Raw genomic sequence first — 24,660 nt, forward strand, 5'->3', positions numbered from 1 at the left:
TTGCCCAGAGCTTTATCTCTTGCCTTCAGAGAAGGTGTTGCCTCATTGCAGTTAACAAAATATTTTCCAGTTATGTTTGTTGCATTTGGATGTAATGCTAAATAACAGGTAGTTGCAGCTCCCTGCAGAGTAAAATGCCTTTTTAGTTTGCGACATTTTCCTCATGCTTTACCAGGAAAACAGCATCTGAATCAGAATCTTGAAAGAAAATGTATTCAAGAAAATAATTTGTAAATGAAATGAACTGATTTTAGCATCCAAGAGATTAAATATTAAACGAATAAAATCCTATAACAACTGGTTGACATACCTGGGGTATGCTCTTTAGAAGAGGTTTTCCTAGAGTAGCAGCAAGTGAAAACACTACAACTGCAGACAGGAAAAAAAAATAAACCTTTTTTTTTTTTCATTTGCTTGACCCAAAAGGAATTTCAGAAGAGAAATTGAAAGCAGCAGAGGTAATTACCATTTATGTTTAAGTAGCGAGCTATATTGGTGATTATCATTCCTGGGTGCAAAGAGTTGGCCATTACATTAGACCCCTCTTCCTAATTGACATCACATACAAAATAATTTTAGTGCATTTCAAGTTTTGTTCCCTGCTGATTTTCATAATACTAAACAAAAATTTGAAGGCACTTAGAATTGAGTGAATTGGGGGAGTAGTAATAATTAGCTATCAGAATACATATTCTGGAAGTTGGGGAGGGATTGGTCCAGATCTGAGAGTTCTTTTTGTTTGTCATCTTAGAATTGAATATATAAATTTGTACCATATGGTTTTTTCTCCACCAAGCAGGGACAGATATTATTTACTATGGCTTAATCTGTTCCAACAAATAAGGCATTTTTTCCAGTTTTTAGGATATTAAAATGGTTGTGAACTGTAATATTTTTCAGAAATGGCTACATCATACATCATGGTTTTCTTAAGCAATTCATACATCATAGTTGTTCATTTGATTAAATGGCATGCAAAGTTAAAATTTACGTGTATGAGCTTATGATGAATGCAGACCAGTGGCATGAGCTGATATGAAATAGATGCAGTTACAGATAAACTAAAAATATCCTCTGAATTTGACAGTCTGGCCTTCTAAAACTTAAATGGTGATACATAAAATGGTTGATGATGCAATATGGTCATATTAAAGTGTCATTACGAGAAAATTGGTGAATAACATGAATAGTTATATAAGTATATAAATGCTGCTCAAGAAATTGTTTCATTTATAATTAAAATTCTCATATGTGCTCCAAACTACAATATATCTCAAGATACCAGCCATTAAGCCATAGCACCTATTATCTCATATTAATAGAACTCAAGTTATTTGCTAGGATAGAACTCAGGTTATTTGCAGGTCATTTAGCCATAGTCATATGATGATGCTGATGATGATGATGATGCAGACCTGTAAACGCCTAGATAACTCATTTGCATGCAGTATATTTGCTAGTTTTGAGCGAGAATATGCGGCAACAGGTTTATACCTGAGAACATGAAGAGAATATCCATCAGCAATTTATCCACACACACACACACATATAAAGAGCTACAAACTACCTTGACTTGTCATTGATCTTATCAAGATCAAACCAAGCTCCATCACTTCTTCTGTGTGCAAGTGATGAGACATTGATTATCTTTCCCTGTATTCCTGTTTCCTTGGCTGTGGCTTTCATCTTTTTGAGTAAGAGATTTGTCAGTAAAAAATGTCCTACATTTTCAGAAAATCAGAACAAATTTACTGTCAATCTTCTCAACATTCTGGTATTATATAAGCAGGATTTCAAGCCTATATATAGAGCTCGCATGAATTGGTAAGGGAACAGAATTTTAGGTCTTGTCATGGGATCGAACACTAGTTCATTTTGTTAAGGAAGAAATTTAGTACCAAGGTGATTTGTAGCAAATTGCAACTCTATTCCATCTCTTGACAATTGAAATGGACAAGCCATTATGCCTGCATTGTTGCTTTACAAAGTCCAAATCTTGTACATTAGAAGCAGCAAGGCTAAATAAGAATAAAAAAGTATAAAACATAAATCATTTGAGCTATGATCTCTATCTGCATTTCGATGGGTTTGTTTTGTTCATAACAAATTGTAACTTCATACTCACATGAGGATGTTTAGATGTTTGTTTGATGAATTGAAGGAGCGAGCAAAGGCATCGACAGAGCTGAGGGAGCTGAGATCCATCTCCATGACTTGGAGCTTCGCATCTGGATTTTGTTCAAGCAGGCTCTCTTTGACCTTCATGCCACTCTCCATTGTTCGGGATGGTATGATGACCTTTGCCCCTCTTAAAGCTAGAACCCTTGCTGTCTCTTTTCCAATGCCATTTGTTGCTCCTACAATGGATGCATGCATGACCACAAATAAATGAGTTCTTGTTTATAAATTTGTTGGAAGAAAATATTGTGTGCTATCAAAATTTATGCAGAACTCAAGCGATATGTTTTTGTCGTTCCTCATTTATGATACTTGCTCCTACAATACACGCATGCACAACTACAAATGGATGAGTTTTTATTTACCTTTGTTGTAAGAAAATATTGTGGGATGTTATACATCATCCTAACCACTTGATGCTGTTAAAATTGATCATCATATGGAGTTGTGTCCAATTTTTGTAGAAGATTCTGAAGGTTAGCCTTCAAGTTTTTTAGAAAATTAAGTAAACAAGTTGAGCAAGGCCTACAACACTAGCATGCAAAAATTTGGCACATCTGGGGAAATCGTTGCTACAAAATCCATAACTTACTCTAATTTGTGCCTTCAAGTTAGGTATACTGTTCTTCAGAAAGTAAGGTCAGGAACCATGTTAATCTCCCAACTTCTCCCAACTTCCCCCAACTTCCTACTCTTGTGCTGCAGAGTTTAACATCCACTATGGCGGACCTGTTCTATAGGATTTTGGACAGAACAGGAGGATCTAGCTTCACATGGAGAATAACAATTTATACTTGCATGTCTGCCCAAACACAAACAAAAGACGAGTGCTTCAATGCTTCTTGGGTGCACTTGTGGTGCTCCCACTCAAAAAAACATTCTTTACTTAATCTTGGAATTCATTATGAAAGCTTAGGTGAAATTGCAAGGCTGAAAAATGCCAAGGAGGTGTAGTTGGTCAGGATGGATAACACCAGCAAGAAAAGGATCTTAAGGCTGCCTTTAACTCTGTGAAAGAGAAAAGTGAGAAAAAAAGTACAGTAATTTAATCTTGGTCCTATGTAAGGAAAAAGATCAGGTTGTTTAATTTCCGGTCTCTCCCATCCAACATTGCTCGACAATGACAACTGTGGTCTCTATGCTTGAGAAAATCTGGACATTAAAAAGACTTAAAGATGTTATTTAAAAATATATGAAATAATATATATATATATATATATAATAATCATAAAAAAATAAAATTATAGAAAAATAAATTAATTAAAAAAATTTATATTGAAAAGCGGGCCTAAGATGGAAAAAATGATGAAATAGGCTCATAATAAAAAAAAATTATTTGTAATTTAAATGCCAATCAAATATATATATATATATATATATATATATATATATATATATATATATATATATTAAAATATTTTTTTTCGTGACGTGTATAATATAGTATATGTGATGTGATAAATAATAAAATAAAATACAGGACCTGATTTAGGAGGTGGTTAAACTACTGTCCTAAAAGAAATTTTGGTCCCTTCTCGTTCGAAGACTTGAGCCACATACCCTCCTCCAAGGTACAATTTGGAAGCCAAGTACTCCAACGTCCGTCGGTGGCACGATCTCGAACGGACGCCAATCAAACTCGTTCTCAGTCAAAATAATAATAAAAATAAACAAGAGAGAGAGTGAAGAGAGAGTCATGAGAGCAAAGAGAGAATTGTTTCGAAAGACTCTCGATATTTTTTTTCTCTGTAGAGAACTGAGGAAGGGGGAGCCTTAAATAGGCCCAAACAGCCATGGCAGTTGCGTGTGCAATAATCGCCTCCGAAATAGATGCCCGCACACGGAGCTCCTGTGAAACAGCCGCAAAACAACCATGCGGCGCGAACTACTCGTCGAACGGTCGAACGGTAGAACGTTCACACATGCTCAATGCAGAACGGTCACGCACGTTCGACGTTCCGCATGCGAGGAGTTTTGAACTCCATCAAAAAAAAAATCAACAATCCCCATAAATTTTTAAAACTCCTTAAAAATATTTAAATTCAGTAAACATATTAAAACTTTCATTGGGCTTTTACTATGCTTAATACAAGACCTTCTAAGTTTGAACTTGTATTTGTATAAAAATTACACAATATGAAGACGAGCTGATCATAATGCGGGGTAGCGCTATTTAGGCCATGTCTTGCCTTATTTTTCATGAGAGTTACTAGGGATTCGCCTTAATCTATAGTCGCGGTCTCACAACTACTCTTACTAAGGTAGATCCTCTGAGGGTACGTATAACAGAATCGTATCTCACTGAATTTTTCAATCTTGAATCTATTATGAGCTATGCTCAGCCTAACCATTACATATAGAGTACTATACCATAGGGATGGGTTGAAGACAAACTTCAAGAAATGGTGCTCCCAGACATCACTTCAGAGGTCATTTCTCTTTAAACATTGACTCTGAAATCTCCAATCGCAAAGGTAGGGGTCCACTCTGATGACTAATATATGGACTTAAGCCCCATCCCTCTCGATGTCTCAAACACCAAAGCCTTTGAAAATCTTTAGTTAAAAGATCAGACAGATTATTTTTTGATCTTATAAATTAAAGTGACATCATATCTTTCATTGTATTTCTCACAGTTTTGTATCTGATTAGAATATGACTGTTCATCTTTTTATTTGATGTCTACTGATTTAACAGATCTATTAGAGCTCTACAATTACAATTTATTGGTACTACAGATATTTTGAATGAAAAAATTTCAATATCATTAATTAAATCTTTTACCCACTGTGCTTCAGTGCAAGTGGTGTTAACAGCAATTAATTCAGACTCAAGATATTGCACCTCCTTCAAACATGAAGAGATAACCTGTGGTGGACTTAATATCTAAATTATCTATCACCCAGTTAGCATCACTATATTCTTCTAGTACTTCTAGATAATCGAGAACAAGAGAGAGTAATCTAGAGTTTCCTTCAGATATTTAAAAGACTTTTTCAAAGGCTTTTCCAATATTCTTCACTAGGATGCTAGAATATCGACTTAGTCTGCCTACTGCATAAGTTATATCAGGATGGATTCTATTTGCTACATATAACAGTGACCCTATTCTCTGGGAATACTCTAACTGTCTTACAGATTTTCCTAAATTCTTAGTTAAATATGAACTATGATTATATGGGGTAGAGATAGGATTTAGATCAAAATATTCAAATTTTTTAAGTATTTTTTCTATTGAATGTATTAGGTTTATGGCTATTTCGTTATTTATTCTTTTAAATTTTATTCTTAAAATTATATCAGCTTCTCCTAAGTCTTTCATATCAAAATTATTTGATAAATAATCTTTAGTTTCTTGTATTATTTTTAGTGATGTACTAAATAATAGAATATCATCTACATACAGGCATAAAATGATAAAATCTGTGTTATTTCTTTTATAATACACACATTTTCATGTTCGTTAATCTTAAAGTTATTATCTGGGATAATTTCATCAAATTTAATATGTCATTATCTAGGAGCTTGTTTTAATCCATAAAGTGATTTAATTAATTTACATACCTTATATTCTTGTCTTTTGACTATAAAATCTTGAGGTTGGTTTATATAGATTTCTTCTTCTAATTCTTCATTTAAGAATATAATTTTTACATCCATTTGATGAATCATTAATTTATGAATTGATGTTAATGCTACCAAGATTCTTAAGGTGGTTATCCTAGCTACAGGAGCATAGGTATCAAAATAATCTATATCTTTCTTTTGATTGTATTCCTTAGCTACTAACCTAGCTTTATATCTTTTTACTGTTCCATCTGGTCTTAATTTTCTTTTGAAAATTCATTTAGTTTCTATTGCTTTATTTTTAGGAGGTAAATCTGATAAAATTTAAGTTTTATTCTGTAGGATTGATCGAATTTCACTATTATAGCTTTCTTTCAATATGATGAATCTGATAATGACATAGCTTCATCATACGTGTAAGGATCACCCTCTACAAGGTATGTAAAAAAAAATTTTCTAAAATTCTTTTCAATTCTGATCCTCTTACTTCTTTTTAATTTAGTTTCAGTTTCAAGTTCTAGTTCCATAAATCTAGAAGAAGATGGTTCACATTCTAAGGATCTAAAAATTTTAGTCTTAAAAGAAAATATGTTCTCAAAGAAAGTAGCATCTCTAGCTTCTAGGATTGAATTAAAACTTATATCACTAATATCTGATTTAATCACTAAAATTTATAAATATTACTATTTTGGGCATAGGCAATAAAGACAGCATCTACAGTTTTAGATCCTAGCTTTCTCTTTTTGGGTTCAGAAATATTTACCTTAGCTAGACACCCCCACACTTTGAGAAAATTCAAATTAGGAGCTCTGTCTTTCCAAAATTCATAAGGGATTTTACCACTATCCTTAACAGGAATTTTATTTAAAATGAAATAAGAAGACAGAAGAGCTTCCCCCCATAAATTCTCAGGTAGGCCTGAGCTAATCAATATAGTATTCACCATATCCAAAAAGATACGATTTTACGCTCAGCCACACCATTAGGCTATAGAAAGTAAGGAGCAGTTACTTCATGAATTATTCTATATTCTTGACAGAACAGAAAAAAATTATTTGAATTATACTCCCCTCCTCTATCAATCCTAAGAATCTTAATTTTTTTTTGTTGTTTTTCTACCTCACTCTTATAAATGTTAAATTTATTAAATGTTTCATCCTTAGATTTCATTAGGTAACAGTAGCAGTATCTCAAAAAATCATCTATAAAGGTTATTATGTACCTATTGCCACCACGAATTGCAGTTTTGAAAGAGTCACATACATCACTATGTATCAATTTCAAGATTAAAAAAATTTCTTTCAACTGACTTAATTAGTTTTCTTGATTATTTAGATTCAGCACATATTTCACACTTAGATGTATCTAAGATTGATTTGAGAATTAGCTTTAAATTCATCATATGTTTGATTTTTCTTAAGTGTACATGACCTAATCTATTATGCCATAAATTTTGATTAGATTTATTCACAAAATAAACTTGATTCTTAGCTTTATTAATAAAATAATTTATTATATTTAATTTGAATAAATCTTCACTTATATTTTCTCTTTCTATAAAAGCATTATTCTTAGTTATCACAGCTTTATTACAATCAAAGATAATTTATATCCTTTCTAGACCAGCTACACCCAATGACTCGGTTCTTCATAAGGTCTGGAACATACAATACATCCGTCAGGGTAAGAACTTTTTCAAAAGTCATCTTCAAATTAATTCATTCTTGTCCTTTAATCCTGATGGCTGTATTGTTCCCAAGGATTACACCTCCTCCACTTGAGTCCTGAATAGTAGTGAACCAGGAGCGGTCAAAATAAATATGAACATTAGCTCCTAAATCCAACCACCAATCAAGGTTAGAGGAAGTAATATTAACTTCAGGGTTTAAGCTTACTGACCTAAAGATGGTATCTTTTGGACCTTCAACTACATGAGCTTGAGGTCCTGAGGAACTAGAAGGCTTGCGAAAGGGCTCCCTCTTCCGGTGATAATAGTCTCTCGCCAGATGATTGATCCTTCTGCACACAAAGCAGAACTTATTACTTGAACCTTGGGCAGGCTTGATAGATCTAGTGTTATTGATCTTGAAGTTTTTATCCTTAGGCTTGAACTTATTTGAGTAGGGTCGGTTGGGATGATTTGTCTAGTGTTGTTGGTTTGATTGAAAATTAGATTTTAATTTGGATTTGGTAAGGGTCAGATTAGCTTGAGCATCTGAGACTTTGATTTGCTGGATTTTGGACCTATATTGATCTTCTATCCTAATTGAATTGAGAAGTTGAGTTAGAATTAATTCTCCTTACTTATGGAGCTGACCTTTAGCAAAGCCCGCTCGAGATCTTAAATTCTTCAGAGAAAATGGTTCCATTGGTTTGAAGCTTCCTAAGATATTCTTGAAATTGATGGAGTTGGTCATTTATAGGTTTATCATCTATCATAATATATCTAAGAAATGATGCGATGTTGAACCGCTAAACACTAGCATCATCCAGGCCATACTCAGACTCTAGGTTATCTTATAATTCTTTTGCACTCTTTGCAGATAGATAAACATCATAGAGTGAATCAGAAAGGACACTTAGAATTCTACCTTTACAACGATAGTTTTCTTCAGGGGTGGCAGGGGAGGTTGAACTAGAGGAGACAAAGGATTGATCAATAATCGATCAGAGCCCCAAAGTGGTTAGCCAAATTTTTATTTGGCTTTGCCATCTCTTAAAGTTGGTTCCATCAAATTTGTCAGATTTAAGACTAAAGGTTTCATCTCTAAGAGTAGCCATGTGGTCCAAGTATGGTTCAGAGAGGAAAACTGGTATTTAAAGAAAATTTATTAGTTAGTATTTTTTTTTTAACCAGTGAACTTAATAAGTTTTATTAAGGTTGAGCATGCAGCAATATAAATTTTAAGGGGATCTTAATTAATTTGTACAACACAAAACTATAAAAAATAATGATGATCAATTAAAAATAATATATAAATATGTAAGGAACATAAGTCCTAAATATGTATAAATAATTAAATATGCATGCACTACAAAAATAACTATGAAATTTCCTTTAGACTGTTATTGAAAAGTATATGAAATAATATATATATATATATATAATGTAACCATAGAAAAAATGAAATTATAGGGAAATAAACTAATTAAAAAAATTGTATTGAAGAGCAAGCCTAAGATGAAAAAAATGATAAAATAGGCTTACAATAAAAAAAACTTGTTGGTAATTTAGATGCCAATCAAATATATATATATTAAAATATATTTTTTTCATGATGTATGTGATATAGTATATGTGATGTGACAAATAATAAAATAAAATACAGGATCTGGCTTGGGAGGCGGTTAAATCACTGTCTTAAAGGAGATTTCGATCCTTTCTTGTATGAAGACTTAAGCCCCACATCCTTCTCTAAGGTACAATCCGAAAGTTAAGTACTCCAATGTCCGTCGATGGCACGATCTCGAACAGATGCAGATCAGATTCATCCTCTACTCAAATAATAATAAAAATAAATGAGAGAGTGGGAGAGCGAAGAGAGAGTTGTGAGTGTGAAGAGAGAATTGTTTCGAAAGACTTTTGATATTTTTTTTCTCCGCATAGAATTGAGAAGGGGGGGGGGGGGGGACTTTAAAGAGACCCAAACAGCCGCGGCAGCTGTGCGTGCGAGACAAACGCCCGCATATAGAGCTCTTACGAAACGGTCATGAAACAACCGCACGACGTGAAGTGCTCGCGGAATGGTCAAATGATAGAACGTTCACGCATATTCAATGCGGAACGTTCGCACGCGTTCGATATTTCGTGCGTGAAAAAAAAATTTTGAAACTCCCTCGAAAAAAAAATCAACTAAAGAGAGGATGGATATTTAACAGCGCACAACAAAAGAGAGGATGAATATTTAGCGGTGCGTGTACGATACTGTAGAGTATGATGTGCCCATTGATGGTCACTATCAAACTATGCATACAGTTTATATCGTACAATTTATATTTATGTATGTGTTATTTGACGGCCATTCATTTTTTTGATGGTTGTCATTTATGGATGCACCATCCGCTATGATACATTAGTATGGTAGCCATCAAATTTTATTTATCATAAAATCTATACAATAATACAGAAATAAAAAATTGATAAAAATAAAAATTAATAAAATAATAATAGATAAATAAAATAAATAAATAACTAAACGATCCAAAAAATAGCTCAGAGAAAAATAGGAGCTTGCTGAAACATCCAGATCGTCCGTCTATTTTGATGCCACATGTGCACCACAGAGGATCTGATTAAAAAAATTCTCACTGGATGGACCGGACGTTGAAAAACTGGTAAACAAGATTTTTTTTTTTTTTTTTTTGGTTAGAGTCGTTAAGAGTCCTGACGATGGAAGGACTGGCATTAAAAAAGAACGCCCATGTGCATTCTCTTGTGTCAGATCAAATAAATCAAGGACGCTTCTTAGTACCATCTGAACTCCTGACCCTCACGGCGGTTCTAAGAGCAAACTATGTTTCGCTTTTTTCTTTTTTTCTTTTTGATTGATGCTTATCAAGTCTTTTTTTTTTTTTTTTTGAGGAAAAGCTTAGGTCAAACGACCTAGTCAAACATTGCTGCTTGGCAAGTTAAAATGATCAAAGGGATGTGAACAAAAGCATGGACAATAATACTGGCCATGTAAAAATGGAAACTATGTGAATTATAGATAATTACAGAAAATAAGAAAAAGCTGTGGCTCACTGACACCATGGTAGATGGGATATATGGTTTCTTTAATGCCAATAAAAGTTCCTGTGCAGTGTACTACCCATAACCACAACATTATCTAAATAATCGGATATCTGTTCAATTATTTATGTACTCGGTTCACAAATAATTCTTCCAGTTTTACAGAAGAAATGAATCGTTATCAACAAACCAATAAATTATTGAGTTTTGCAAATTATTCATGCTTAATTAGTGGCTTAATTATGCTGCATCATAGACTTAATTCCTTATTGTTGTCATACACTCTCTCTCTTGCTTTTAATTACTTATCCAATGTTTGCAATATGCACTATTGGACACAAACAAATTAACTACATCAGCCTTACTTTATATCTGAATTTCTCGCTAAAGTAGCTTAATTTCATGTCTTTCTTTTATTGTTAATTTTAATACTGTCAGTATGCTTTGCTGTACCGATTATATATACAAATGCAAATGTGTCGCATATTATGTCATCCACTCTATATATAACCTTTATTCATCAAAGGTGAATTGAATTCGATAATGTAATGAACCTGTGACAATTGCCGTAAGATGGCTGGCATCAATCCCTTCAGTGACCTCTTCGGCGGTGGAGGATGAACTGAAGCCAGAAGGTGATCCTGCTTTCCAAGGCCAGTTCCACAAGCCCATCTTTGCTCTTCTTTGCTTCCTGTTGAAGTGGTTGTGTGGTGGTGAGAGTGGTTATCAGAGTTATATGGCATGGAGAATGGAGAATGATGGCGAGTTCCTGCTCTTTTAGCTTTTGTGAGAGACAAGGAACAATGGGAGAGATGACCTGGGCCACTCGTACCCTCTTATCCCCCAAAGTCAAGCCAAGGTCCGAGAAAAGTCTCCCCTGGAACTTTCGGATAGGGATGCATGGGCTTGCTTGTGGCCCTTGCCTATGCTTAGATTGCGGGTAATTGGAAAGCTCTTTTTCTTAGGGCCTGGGTAGATAATCTTGTGCAATCTAGTAGGATTGACTCCAAGGACTTCGGCCGGACTGTATATATATTCATTCATAAAATTTATAAAAGTACATTCGAAGTGGGCCAACTCAAATCCTATAAGGAGGAACAAAAAAGATCTCGACCATTTTTTTCCTACAAACGAGCTAGGAGAGATTTGATGCACATAGTCTAAGTCGAACCACATACTTTATGATACTAAGAATCTTATTTACACTCCCAAGAATCCAATAAAATTATCCAAACGGTCCCTTGGGAGTAAACCATCCTATTATTATTCTCGTGCAAGCATGTTAAACTGTATGGTGAGGGGACTTTGTGCTCCACTCCTAATTCGCTCTGCAAGAGCCGCAAGAAGATGTGGTAGATATTGAGAATGGAACTAATTATAGAGAGTGCATGCATCATGCGGCCATGCATGCTGATCATCACAGCTGCTCGTTTCTATAGCAGGACACCGAGACGAGTATTTGATGAGTGCCGGTAGTTGACGGCGTGCACTACCCTATGATGTATGCAGTGTAATTTCTCTTGGAGTCACGAAAGGACAAAAGAGAGTTCAAATCCCAAGGGGATCACCATGATGGCTGATCTTGATCAGAGCCAGTATGGTCTAGGGATGAAGTCGTCTTGCAACAAGTCACAGATGAAGAAGTCAAGCATTTGAGACAACATTACGAGAAGATGACCAAATTTCCTGGGCAAGAGCTTGAAGCTTCAAGAAAAGGATGGCGTCATGCCTTTGATTCGGAGAATTCTTGGGAAACGTCTTTGGCCCCAGTTCGCGGCAACATCAACTAAACCTTCGCTATTCAGACGTAAGGGTGCAGGTTAGGTTTGATGAAGTAAAGAACAAAACTGAAGTATAAAGAAGTTAGAGAAAGCAAACCAAGAATTGATTCAAAGTTTAGGAATTAGGAAATCAACTAAATTTATTATGAGTATATATCAATTTCCATGATTGGATTAACTTAACAGGCAAATTATTCACCCGTGTGCAGTAATATATACCAGTGGGTCTCTCCAAACAACACTTGATGACTGAACAAATAATGAAGCACACATCTGGTGTAATGTTATGCTCTTTCTCGCAACTAGTGATCTGAATGTGTGGATGCTGGCTTGTCAAATATTGGCTATTTCATGAAATGGTGTATGTCTGCATTCATCTTGCAATATTCTTTCTTCTTTTTTTATTCTTCTAGTCTCCTGATGACCACTTTTTGTAGAAGCTATCATGGGAATGAGACTATGTTCTATATGACCATTATGATCACTCTTGAGATGGTCCAAAATTAGTGGTTAGATGACTCAGCTACAAGTCAACCAGTTACCGATGATGCTGCATGTGGTGCACATGGCAATCAATTTCCCTTCCACTACATCTTATGGTCCTCCTTTCACCTATCATCATTTGCCCCTTTCGTCCAAATTACAACCCCATCTTCGTGTGTAACACACCCCTAATTCCCCTCTCAACCCATAATTTCGTGGTATAAATCAAAGGAGAACAGGTTTACAAAATAAAAATAAAGCTCGCAACTGTTTCAGTTCTTTCTCGGTTCAATGAACACTTGAATCTAATATTCATGAACTAATCTCGAAAAATCAACCTAGTGAAACGAAAATTGGTTGAAATAAATCAAACGTTCAGCCAAATGATAAAGTATCCCTTCAAAGATCTCTTGTTGGAGTCTCGCCTATTTGGAATATTATTATTAGAAGTCTAGCAGCCTTCTGAAATTGCACTACTCTGGAGGATTTTTTTTCTTTTTGGGTGGATGGAGACTGGTTGATTGAATGTAATACCACTAATGGTTCTTTTTTCCTTTTTATATATGCATGTTATAGGAGGAAATACGTTTGTTGCTTTCCAATGGAAGTGGAAAAGATTAGGTTGGCACATCTCTATTGCCCTATTTTGTTGGAGGATGAGGAGCTAAAATTGTCATGCTCTTTACTTCAGATGGTGTGACCGCAAAGATGTGAAGACCAGCCTTTATGGAAGCTAACAGCAGACTACTCTTTCTCGATGTAACTCTTTAATAAAGGTAGTGCCCCACGTCCCTTATCCAATGCACTATAAAATGCTTCTACTTCGGAAACGTATAAGGTGTCCGTGGTTGGCAATCAGAAATGAAATCCCACTCTATTTTCTATACCAGACAATATGGAGATTAAAGAAGGTTAAGAACAGGCTTCAGCGAGGCTAAGATTGGTTGGTATTAGAACGGAATGCAATAATATTTATACACAAAGTCCAACTCAGTGATGGCTGTCTTAAAAAAAGGCTCTTCATGTCTTTCATATATCCCACGTATTGCTCTGCGGCAACCCAAAGATAGAATCAGGGTCGCTGCACCCTTCTCTCCAATCTCTTGGGTCTTTTCTATCCTTTGTTCTTCCTTTTATTTAGCAGCATTCCTCAACATCAATCTTTTGCATTCCTATGTCTTTTAATAATATTTTCTCTGGTTGGAGAGCCCTTTACCTCCTTCCTTGCTCTCAAAGACTTATGGACGCAATGTTAGACTTTTTTTTCTATTGAAGATTTTTTTTTTTTCTTTTTTTGTTTACAAACAAACGATTGTATCACATTTCAGTATAAGTACCGTCCAAGAAGTTAGAATGCAAACTATCATGCAATATCCTTAAATATTCGTTGCCTTAACGTCAAGATCAATCTTCGATATAATCGATAATTAAAAAAGCAATCCAAATCGCAACACCATTCGTCTCTTTATACATGTGCCGAACACTCATCATAGAGTAACAGAACTCATAGATATCATAGAGTAGTAGATAAACTCTATTTCACCTCATCCTGAATTCAGTCAATGATTGTGACAGAACCATTCTTCAAACAAATTTTATCCTCTTGCGATTCCTATCATAGATGATGCCTATCCAAATAGCTTGAAGCTTCACTCCAAAGATCGACGGCTTAAAAAAAAACTGTGGCAAACTCATCAGCACAATTGCAATTAAATGGAGAAATACCAAACAAAATCCTGGACTCCAACTTTCCAATTTACTCCCAACCTACTATAAATGCAACAACATCTATTTTGGAACCAAATGCAAGACCCATGCCTGCGTCGTCGTCACGTTCCACAACCGCTTTATCGTGCAAGCTTGTTGGCTTGCTACGACGGTACAAGGATCCAACCGACGGACCCGTTCCTTGTCTTCACGTACCCAAACCCGGTCAAACAAGATACACCCCACAATTCCCCGGTCTCCCGCCCGGCTCATTGACCGGTCCGACCAAACCCTCACCTCCCCCCCGCCTTTAACCATTCCCGTTTCCCCATCTATTCCCTCCACCCTAGCTACAGTAACTCGGTACAGAGCTCCGGCGACACCCCGTACACCGGTCCGGGTAACACGCGACAGACGTCAACAAATGCACAAAAATCACCACTAACTCTCCCAGGCAAGAAAACATGGTCCCCATGTCGGTCGCTTTCTTCGTCCATACTCCCATACACTCTCAAAATAGAATAATTGCAACATTAATCATATCATTATAATCTGAGTTACAATAAACTAAAAAGATTCATCATAGGACATTGGACAACTCGATTAAATTAGAATAAGGAGCAGAAAAAGGGATTTAGGTGATTGCTATTGTAAGAAATCCGGATGGAATTGCCCCAAATACACGTCTCGTCCCGGAGGTTGGCAGTCTCTGTGCATGCACGTCTAACAAATTAAAATCCCCAGATCTCTCCTCCTCTTTTTTGTTAAAACAACAAAGAGGAACAAAAAAAAAAAAGAGGGAGGGAAAATGAACAATAGGTGTTATTATCGTTAAACATCGTGATGATTTTATTTGGCTGTGGCGTGCCGGAGTGGGACTAGACGCGGATGGGAGGGGCGGAGGTAGCGTCGGGCTTCGGAGCGGCGGCGGAGGTGGCGGTGGTGGCGGAGGAGGATAGGTGGTTCTTGTTGTTGTGCATCCACACCTTGAGCACGTGACGCTTGACGCCGACCTCGACGCAGAACTCCTCGAGTGCGACGTCGTCGTGCTTCTGGATCCGCCACCCGAGCTTCTCCGCGAATGCTTGCATCTTCTCCTTCTGTTCTTGGGTGAATTTGGTTCGGAAACGCTTCCGGCCGGCTCCCCGCGGTCCATCCGCCGGCTGGAGAGGCTCCTCACGCCGCGGTGGCGTCTCCGACCCGACTCTGCTCCGATCTACCTGATATGCCATGGGCTGCGGCAGCGGCGGTGGCGGGGGAGGGTGGATCGCGTGGAAGGGCAGCGGCATCGGGTGCGGCGGTGGGGGGAGGAACGCCGGCAGCGGAGGCGCCTTGAGGAGGAGCGGGCGACGGGGGTCACTGGAGGAGAAGCCATCCCGGCGGTGGAAGTTCCGGTGGCAGCCGCAGGCCGCGCATTTCAGCGCCTCCAGCGTCCCTTCCTCACCTCCCGGCATGAACTCCATGCACCCGTCAAACGCCTGCCCGCCGATCGCCGCCGCATGGTTCCTCATGCACTCCCCATACTTCCCCCCACCACCGACTCCGGCAGCGGAGGCGGTGAGCTCCGCCGCTGCCCTCAGCTCTCCTCCTAGACCCCCTTTACTTCTCCCCGTCTCGCCGTATGGCACCACGCTTAAATCCATCCCCAAAAATCCCGCCGCCTTCTCTCGCTATCGCTTTCTTGTTAGGTCTAAAACCAAGCCAATGTGGAGGGTTTTTTCCGCTGGGCGACGCAGAAATTAAGCTTTTATAAATGAGGTCCCGACGCCCCTCGCTCCTTCAGATTTCTTACAGCTATTGCTTAACGCCGGAGGTGGGGAAAGGAGAACTAAAACCTCAGCCAAATCGGATCTAGTCGCTAAGGCGGACCAGCCCGAGCGTGAAACGGATTTAAGGCGGCAGGGGAAGAGACCACGTGATTCTTGACACGTGGCAAGCGGTCATCGACTGCCAGTCTGAGAAGCGCCACGTGACGTCGTCGATGAGACTAACCATGGGGCGTGTTGTTGACGTGTCGATGGGTTATTGGACGCAAGTAAACCCGGTCCTTTTACCACCTCCGACTCGTGAAAGATCCGTGGTTTAATAATCGGGGGGCCGGTGGGCCCACCACGTGGGGGATGGCAGAGCGCGGGGAGCGTTTGACCGTCTGATGGATGGACAACGGGGAAGATCCATGGACCCGTGGTGACGGGATCAGGGTATGGACGACACTGGCATGGCACGTCACGCTTTTCGTGCCATCCCGCTGGGGGACCCCCCCCCCCCCCCCCCCCCCGACCCACCCACTTCTCCCTAATTAACCCCTTAATCTCTTGTTCCCGCTATTAATACACCAGTAAATCGGAAAATAATGACATACTTATTGTAGCGCGACCTCGTAACCTCGTTAACGTAGCCCAGGGGTAATTTTGAGTACGAGTTACGCAACCTCTCATGTATATTTATACGGACGACATTGGGCCAATCCGTGATCGTACGGACAGCAATAATTTGATCGGAAGGATGTGATTGATGGGAATTCAAGTGATTTCCACCGTTGGACCTGAGGGACGTGGGTGGATCAGACGGCTGGGAAGGGAGGAAGGAGAACGGTGGGGAAGTGACGTGGGATAAGATTAGGTTGCACGCCTAATGATTCGGTGTGGGCCGGGGATCGCGGGATTGGGGCCCACCACGCTAATTGTGAAGGAGACATTGACGTCACTGACGGTTGACAGCTCTCTGGGAACCGCGCCTGCATTTATTTCCGAATTTAATTTCCCTACTATTATCACCAGAAAAACTAAACAAGCTAAATAAAATGATAAATTCCGATTTTTTTTTTTTACGAAGATAAAATTCGTTTTTTGGCGGGACCCATGCGGCAGATCGAACGCACGCGCTCTCCAACCATCTCTAACCTCTCGATCATATCTTAAGGAACACGCGCAGGTTTTAGTCATGCTTGGCTTAGTTTTACGTGAAGGCTAGAAGATAATTAAGCGAGTGTTAAATAGATAAAATTTTTGTCAACAGTTGGTTACTTTTCTAGGGCCAGTAAAAGAGGGACCAGTAGTTAAATTACACAAGCTTCCAAATATTTCTTGTCTATCTTTGGACACTTGGTGAAAAAAAAACGATGGTCCGCTTGCATGGGACTTTAGGTGTGCACTCATGGGGAAGGAGACGACCCAAAAGTGTAGGGGATTTTATCTTTTCAATCGATAGGGTTTTGACTCTTGGACGTGGGGCTAGGTGTTGACATGTACCAAGTGGTATAGGATTCTAGATGGAATTATAAAGCAGGGATCGATGTAGCTGACGCTAAAAAAAGGCCACAAGTAGCTGTCTGATAGGGGTTGATGCCACTTTTTGGGTCATGCGATCCAGTGCCGGTGAGGTCTCTTTATTTGTTTCCGATTTGATTGAAGGACAGGGAAGAAGGAGGCATAAATTTTAGAGTAAGAGGAGTTGAGACCGAGGCTTGACATCTTTTTTTGAAAAAATTTGAAGTTTGGAAGAAAGGAGTGGAGTTTACATCCTGATGGTAAATTTTAGTGGTCGGTGGTGTTAAGATTCGGACGGGATTAGGGTGGTGATCCCCGGGGACCACCTAACTTTTCGGTCGGTGGGTCCAATTCGTGGTCGCCTTAGCGCCATCGTCTTATCGTTTGAGCCGAAAGTTATAGGGAGTGGAGTAGAAGGGGACTTGGGTCAGACGATAGGCTCGGCCCACTTGGTGGACGTGATCAATTGCGATTGGGAAGAAGATTAGGTTTGTTTGTTTTTAGATTATTCGTCACGGAATCATTGTCTGGATTCGTACAAAAATTTCAACCGATCTCAGCGGGCTAATTGGTGGCCAGCTGGTTTGTACATATCCACGATATCACTTCCTTTTGTTGAAGTCGTTGTTTTTTGGTTGTTTGTTTTAATGCGAATTGCTCTCAATGCGGTCAGCTAATTGCAAGCATGCCAATGTACAATTTGATTAATTATAGAGCCAAGGGTAAGAGTGGAAAGTTTTCAATATATATATATATATATATATATATATATATATATATATATATATATATATATATATATATATATATATATATATATATATATATATCATTTCATTGATCCAAAATATAAGGATATAAATATAATAAAATCAAAAGTCAGGAGCCGAGCCTGTAACTCCAAAATAATAGAGCAAAAAACTTTCTGGCTGTATATTAAAAACCCCAAAACACCTCTGACGTATCTTTACAGCAAAAGAAGAAAGAACTGTATACTGTATTATTAACTCAAAAATAGTGTAAGCTTTAAACAATGCATAAAAAATTTGTAAATGATAAACTGATGAGCTCTGTTGATCCTCATAAAGCATTGGATGGTAGAAAGGTTAGCTTATAATAAGAAAGAAGCACATCAAAATATTTGTGAGGCATAGAATTGTTAGCATCAATGGACAAATAATACTATCCAACTGAAAAGGTTAAAATGGAACAATAAACTTTGCATGCCTTGCTTTCCTTGCATGTTCAATTCGAGCAACCCCAAAGATCATCCAGATTCTATTATATTTCGGCCCAATATAACTCAGGTGCCCATGAATGCAGGGAAGCAAAAAAGCCATAAACCAGCAGAATAGTAGATTTATAACCTCAGAAAATAGTAGGAACTAGCAAGGAAGTTAAGGATTTCCCTCATAAGATGAAGCAGATATTAATCAGCACATACAAGATAGAAGAGTTATGAGCAGCAACCAAAATATTAAGAAGTAGAGCCTGGAAAAGTAGAGCTTACATCTTCCAAATATTAAAGTCTGATATTGGTTTATGATAATAAGTAGTCCATAGAAATGTAAAATGCAACCATGATTATAAAGGAATATGGAATGAAAAGAACCCAGCAGTACCAATAAACAATAAGCCAGTGAAAGCAAAAGCCATGTTGAGCCACACCAACCATTATATAAACATTTCCTCCAGAATAATGAAGTAGAAATGAAGATGGTGGATATTGGTTGACATCCATAGAACACCAATTTGAACAGAACAGACCTGCAAGAAAAAGGTTGATGCAATTGTATGAAGAAAAAGTCTTCCAAAATTGATACAGTGAGCACAAGCTTGCCCCCCATAAATACTGGATAGCTATCAAAATCCATCTTTGTAAGGGCATATATCGTAATTCAGCAAGATAAGATATGAATTCATCAATAGGACAATGATAGCCTATTTCGCAAGTGCACGAAATCGCTCAAGTAATATAATGATAAATAAGGGATCGTTCCCACGAGGGCTGAGTTTAATTACCAAAAATGAACGCTAATTTTACTAATATCTAAACGATCGAAACTGAATGATAATGGAAAATAAAATTAACTCTAAAGAACTCAATGAAAGCTGAATCAAAATTCGATTGATAAAGCACTAGGGTATATCTGATTTCACTTGGACCAATTATCAATTCCAGCTATTCCGATTAATAATCTAAATTTAATTATTAATGCAAGGATAAATAATCCTAAATTATTTAATAATCTCTCCCGAGTCTTATTAAATATACTAATTAAAACCTATAATCTATCTTCCAATAGTAAAATAGATTTCAATTAGTTCAACAAGCACAGTGATTATTTTCAAGATCCCACAGGTCAAATCTTCTGCTCCCGCTCCAATTATTATTCCTATGATGTTTGTTATTAACTCCAATTTATAATCTTCCTTCCCAGTACCAATTATAAATCGAAATCAATCAAGTACCAAAGATAATAATACTTAAAAGCATTAAGCGCAAATAACAAACAATTGCATTAACAAAAAAAATTAATACAAGATTCTGGAATTGAAATTAAATCCAAGCTACATCAGGTACCCTAGCTAGAAATTTAGCTTTTCATCATATCAAAATCAAACTCAAGTTTACTTGAATAAAACTCCAAAATCATCCTAACAATGAGTTCTAGAAAATAAATGCAAAGTAAACAAGAGAAAGAATTAAAAACTCTGAAAGAATTGTAGAGCCGAATGAACCCTCTCTTCAAATCTTCCAGATACTCCAAACTCTCCTTGCTTGATCTCTAGCTTTCAAAGATGATTCTCCTCCCCTCCTGCTGGTGTTTTAGGATCCTTAAATAGGGCTAGGGCTAGGGTTAAGGTGGTATTTTTCTCATGATTTTATTCTATATATCATTCTTTTTATTTGGTATAGAATCTCTCCTCCTTTGGATAGGTTTTAAGCAACCACCAGCCATCTACTCCTTATGCTGCCCAAATTTTCTGATTTTATTATGATTTCCATAGTAAAAAAAGGAAAGGAGGCATGGTTAATTAGAGGAGAAGAATTTCTTCCTTTCTGGGTCCACAAAATCTGCAAAACAAGGTAAGGTTTCGGCTGCCCAAATCAAGTTTTTCAAGAATTAGTTTCAATTCTTTCTCAGTTTGCTCTTCATGCAGAATTAGTTTGGACTCTGATTTTCTTCCATTTAATTCTTTCCAAGATAGCTCTTTGCCACCCAAAATTAGTTGCCATATCAGATCTTTGTGCCAAGAAATACTAAGAAGAATCTGGGTGTATCGGGTGTTTCTTGTTGTGTCCAACATTGTTACCAACTTCAACCTATTGTAGCCACCTCATTTGGAATCCAAATTCAATTCTGTAAATTATGTTCCTTTCTTGCTTCTCTCAAAATTCTGTAGGATCTAATCTTGCTCAATTTGGAGTCCTGTAGCTTACCTTTTAGGGGTCCTCACACCAAAATATCTAGAATTTAGATTGGTTGACTAGATGGGAGAGATTAACTGCTTGATTTATTTTCTGCACCTCTAGTTTCTTTTCTGGATGATGATGCCAAAAAGGATAAGGTGTGGGGTCCATTGATATCTTGATTTGGTTATTCTGCTTTGAGATGGACTCTGATTTTGATGCAAGACCTGATGACTCCGGATGACAAACCCTGCTGAATCGGACTCAACCAATTTCACTTAATTTGACCTTTAAAACATGGTTAAGCCCATTTAGGTGTGACCTAGCTCAATTACCTGCAATTGACATAAAACATATCAGGTTCTTACATTTATTTAGTTAATTATTATACCAATTTCATCAAAATCATTAAAAACTAATAATAATAATTACTATAAAAATGCAATACATCAAATACCCCCAAACCTAAGTTTTTGGTTGTCCCCAAGCAAAAGAAAAGTCCAAATCAAAAATGGAGAATCTCAAAAAAATTAATGCTAAAAACTTTATTTAACATTAATATACTCAAAATCCATCTAGACACAAGGGAGTAATACCCAAATGCCATGGCTTAACCACCCCAACTCAAAATCGAAAAGCAAACCCACAAGCTAACTATTCCAAACTCATTCATACTCAAACAAAATTACGCACAATCAATAGCTACTCTGCTTCCTTTAGGTTTTAATAAAATAATTCGGTTCAAACATCCAATCCTGAATACAAAATCCTATCAGCCCATCTCCACTAGTGCAAACAACGTACTCAAGAGATCAATAGGACTTTTTCGGATAAAAAAAAATAGAAAGCAAGCAACAAGAATGATGGTTATGGTCACATAAGTGAAAATAAATTAACCACAATAAATCAGAGCATACTCAATTACTTATGCTTTACATCCCTTCCTTTATTTGTTTTATTTTATACTTTTAGAATAGCCTATACACTTTGGCACTCTTCCTTAAGTCATCATTTGCCTTTTTACGCGAATACCGACATTGGTGATGAAGGCACCCGGTTACTCAGCAAGTCATATACTCAAAGTGCTTTGCATACTCATAATTCAAGTCACTGTTTGACGTAAAAGCAAACATGGGGCTCATGAATGCTCCTAGTTACTAGGCAACTTGAAACAGCGGAGTAGATTGTGCTTTTTTTTTTTTTTTTTCTTCTTCTTTTTTTTTTTTTTGAAGGGAAGGAAAACTAAAAATTCAGTATGCTCTAACCATTATAATCAATTTATTCTCAAAAAATATGAACAGTAGATATGAGATAGGATGAAAAGAAAATACAAGGGGTCAAAAAGGATATGCCAAAGGAATGCCTATATCATTTCTCTCAAGTAAATTATCTACATTTTATTGCAACAAAGCTCACAAATAGGATTGGTGAAGCAAAGTAACTATCTCCTATACGAGATTTTATTTAAGTATTTACAAGTTTAAAACAGTCAATCCCTGAATTTGACTTCCAAATTTAAAGCTAAGATAGCCAAACAATAACACAAAAGTAAAATTGTCCCCCTTTATATCCTTACAAGTGATCAATGAATCAACATTCCAAATTTTTTTTTTTTAATTTTATTAAAAGATAAAGATAAAGATGCAAACATAATGGCAATCCTATATTATTAACACGAAATGCTCATGCAAATGCACCCTCAAATCTGAATTGGACATTATGCTCAATGACAAGATCATCATCACAATACATATTATAGTAAGGCATTCTTAAAGGTTAGGGGTACTCCCTTTGTAGCGTGCCTATGCGCTTGTGCGAGTTTGCAACTCGTCCTCAGTCATTTCATCTCTCGTCTTCTTCAATGTGCCTACAAAAAGTGAACAACGTCCATTCAAAACTTGAAAATATAGTGAGGATTAAAATTGACTCAAAAAATAAAGAAAATAAAAAGAATTTTTGCTTGGGTTGCCTCTCAAGAAGCGCTAGTTTATAGTCGTTAGCTTGACTATCCCAATGCATTATGTCAGTGCTATGGAGGTTTTTGGTTGCTCAAATCCTCCATCTATGTATTCCTTCAACCTTTGCCCATTGACTTTGAAGGTCCTATCACCACTCTTCAGCTCAACAGCTCCATGTGGAAAAACTTGTATAATCTCAAATGGACCTGACCACCTAGACCGGAGCTTGCCTGGAAATAGCTTTAGGCGAGAGTTATACAGCAACACCTTTTGTCCTGGTTGGAATTCACGCCTCACAATATGTTTGTCATGCCATCTTTTCGTTCTCTCCTTATAAATTCTTGCATTTTCATATGCATGGAGGCGGAACTCATCAAGTTCATTAAGCTGCAATAACCTTTTCTCCCCAGCAGCTTCCATATTGAAATTTAGCAACCTAGTTGCCCAGTAAGCTCGATGCTCTAGCTCCACAGGTAAATGGTATGCTTTTCCATAAACTAGACGATACGGGGACATCCCAATTGGCGTTTTGAATGCTGTTCTATATGCCCATAACGCATCATCTAATTTTAGGGACCAGTCCTTTCTTGATGAGTTGACAGTAGTCTCCAATATTCTTTTAATTTCACGGTTGGAGATCTCTACTTGTCCACTTGTTTGAGGATGATATGGTGTTCCTACACGATGAGTAACACCGTATTTTATCAATAGAGAATCCAAATAACGATTACAAAAATGCTTACCTCCATCCGTGATGATAGCTCTTGGAATACCAAAGTGTGTGAATATGTATTTCTTTAAGAACTTGAGCATACTCTTGGCATCATTAGAGGGAAGTGCTACTGCCTCAATCCATTTGGATACATAATCCACCGCCACCAGGATGTATTGATTTGAATGAGAAGGTGGAAAAGGCCCCATAAAATCTAATCCCCACACATCGAACAGTTCTACTTCAAGGATATTGGTTAGTGGCATTTCCTGTCTTAAAGAAATATTTCCAGTTCTTTGACATCGGTCACAAGAAGAAACAAAAGCAATAGCATCTTTAAACAGGTTAGGCCAATAAAAACCACACTGTAATACTTTAGCAGCTGTTTTGTTGGGTCCAAAATGGCCTCCACACTCTAATGAATGGCAGTGTTTTAAAATATTTTTCATTTCATCATCAGGCACACATTTCCTAATAAGCTGATCTGGACAATACTTATATAAATATGGATCCTCCCAAAAATAATATTTTGCATCATGTAAAAATTTCTTTTTTTGCTGGTAATTAAATTTCGGAGGAATAATATCACATGCCTTAAAATTAACAATATCAGCATACCAGGGTGTACTAGATATGAGTAATGCAAATAATTGCTCATCAGGGAATGACTCATTAATGGGTACCTCAGTGTTCTCAATTTCTTTACTTAACTCTAACCGAGACAAGTGATCTGCTACAAGATTTTCTGCTCCTTTCTTATCCCTAATCTCCAAGTCAAATTCCTGCAATAAGAGCACCCAACGAATTAGTCTCGGTTTCGCATCCTTCTTTTCAAGTAAATATTTAATTGCTGAGTGA

General features: G+C 37.2%; 2 protein-coding genes across 3 annotated transcripts; both read right to left on the bottom strand.

Moving 5' to 3' along the window:
* Positions 1-4: 4 nt before the first annotated feature.
* Positions 5-11,279, bottom strand: LOC140853803 (short-chain dehydrogenase TIC 32, chloroplastic-like). 2 transcript variants are annotated; one of them, XM_073248799.1, is made up of 8 exons: positions 11,032-11,279; positions 2,126-2,357; positions 1,899-1,978; positions 1,568-1,721; positions 1,416-1,494; positions 467-548; positions 311-369; positions 28-166 (listed from the first exon to the last, which is right to left on the bottom strand). In XM_073248799.1, exons 1-8 carry the CDS (start codon positions 11,147-11,149, stop codon positions 143-145), a joined length of 828 nt encoding a protein of 275 aa, XP_073104900.1. In that variant the 5' UTR covers positions 11,150-11,279; the 3' UTR covers positions 28-142. The 2 variants fall into 2 exon arrangements, 1 of the variants encoding a protein (XP_073104900.1); XR_012136901.1 differs by lacking the exon at positions 467-548 and having other exon boundaries at positions 5-122.
* Positions 11,280-15,031: 3,752 nt separating this feature from the next.
* Positions 15,032-16,261, bottom strand: LOC140853829 (zinc-finger homeodomain protein 2-like). The gene has a single exon (XM_073248881.1). It carries the CDS (start codon positions 16,089-16,091, stop codon positions 15,327-15,329), a length of 765 nt encoding a protein of 254 aa, XP_073104982.1. The 5' UTR covers positions 16,092-16,261; the 3' UTR covers positions 15,032-15,326.
* Between the last annotated feature and the right edge of the window lie 8,399 nt (positions 16,262-24,660).

This window comes from Elaeis guineensis, chromosome 14, assembly GCF_000442705.2.
Source record: "Elaeis guineensis isolate ETL-2024a chromosome 14, EG11, whole genome shotgun sequence".
Taxonomy (NCBI): Eukaryota; Viridiplantae; Streptophyta; class Magnoliopsida; order Arecales; family Arecaceae; genus Elaeis; species Elaeis guineensis.

Excerpts from the sequence above, each read along its gene's own strand:
- LOC140853829 (XM_073248881.1), bottom strand. The coding sequence starts at position 16,091 with ATGGATTTAAGCGTGGTGCCATACGGCGAGACGGGGAGAAGTAAAGGG.
- LOC140853803 (XM_073248799.1), bottom strand. The coding sequence starts at position 11,149 with ATGGGCTTGTGGAACTGGCCTTGGAAAGCAGGATCACCTTCTGGCTTC. Across the intron at positions 1,979-2,125 it reads AAACATCTAAACATCCTCAT|CAACAATGCAGGCATAATGG; the intron begins GTGAGTATGAAG and ends GACTTTGTAAAG. Across the intron at positions 1,722-1,898 it reads ATTTGCTACAAATCACCTTG|GACATTTTTTACTGACAAAT; the intron begins GTACTAAATTTC and ends CTGAAAATGTAG.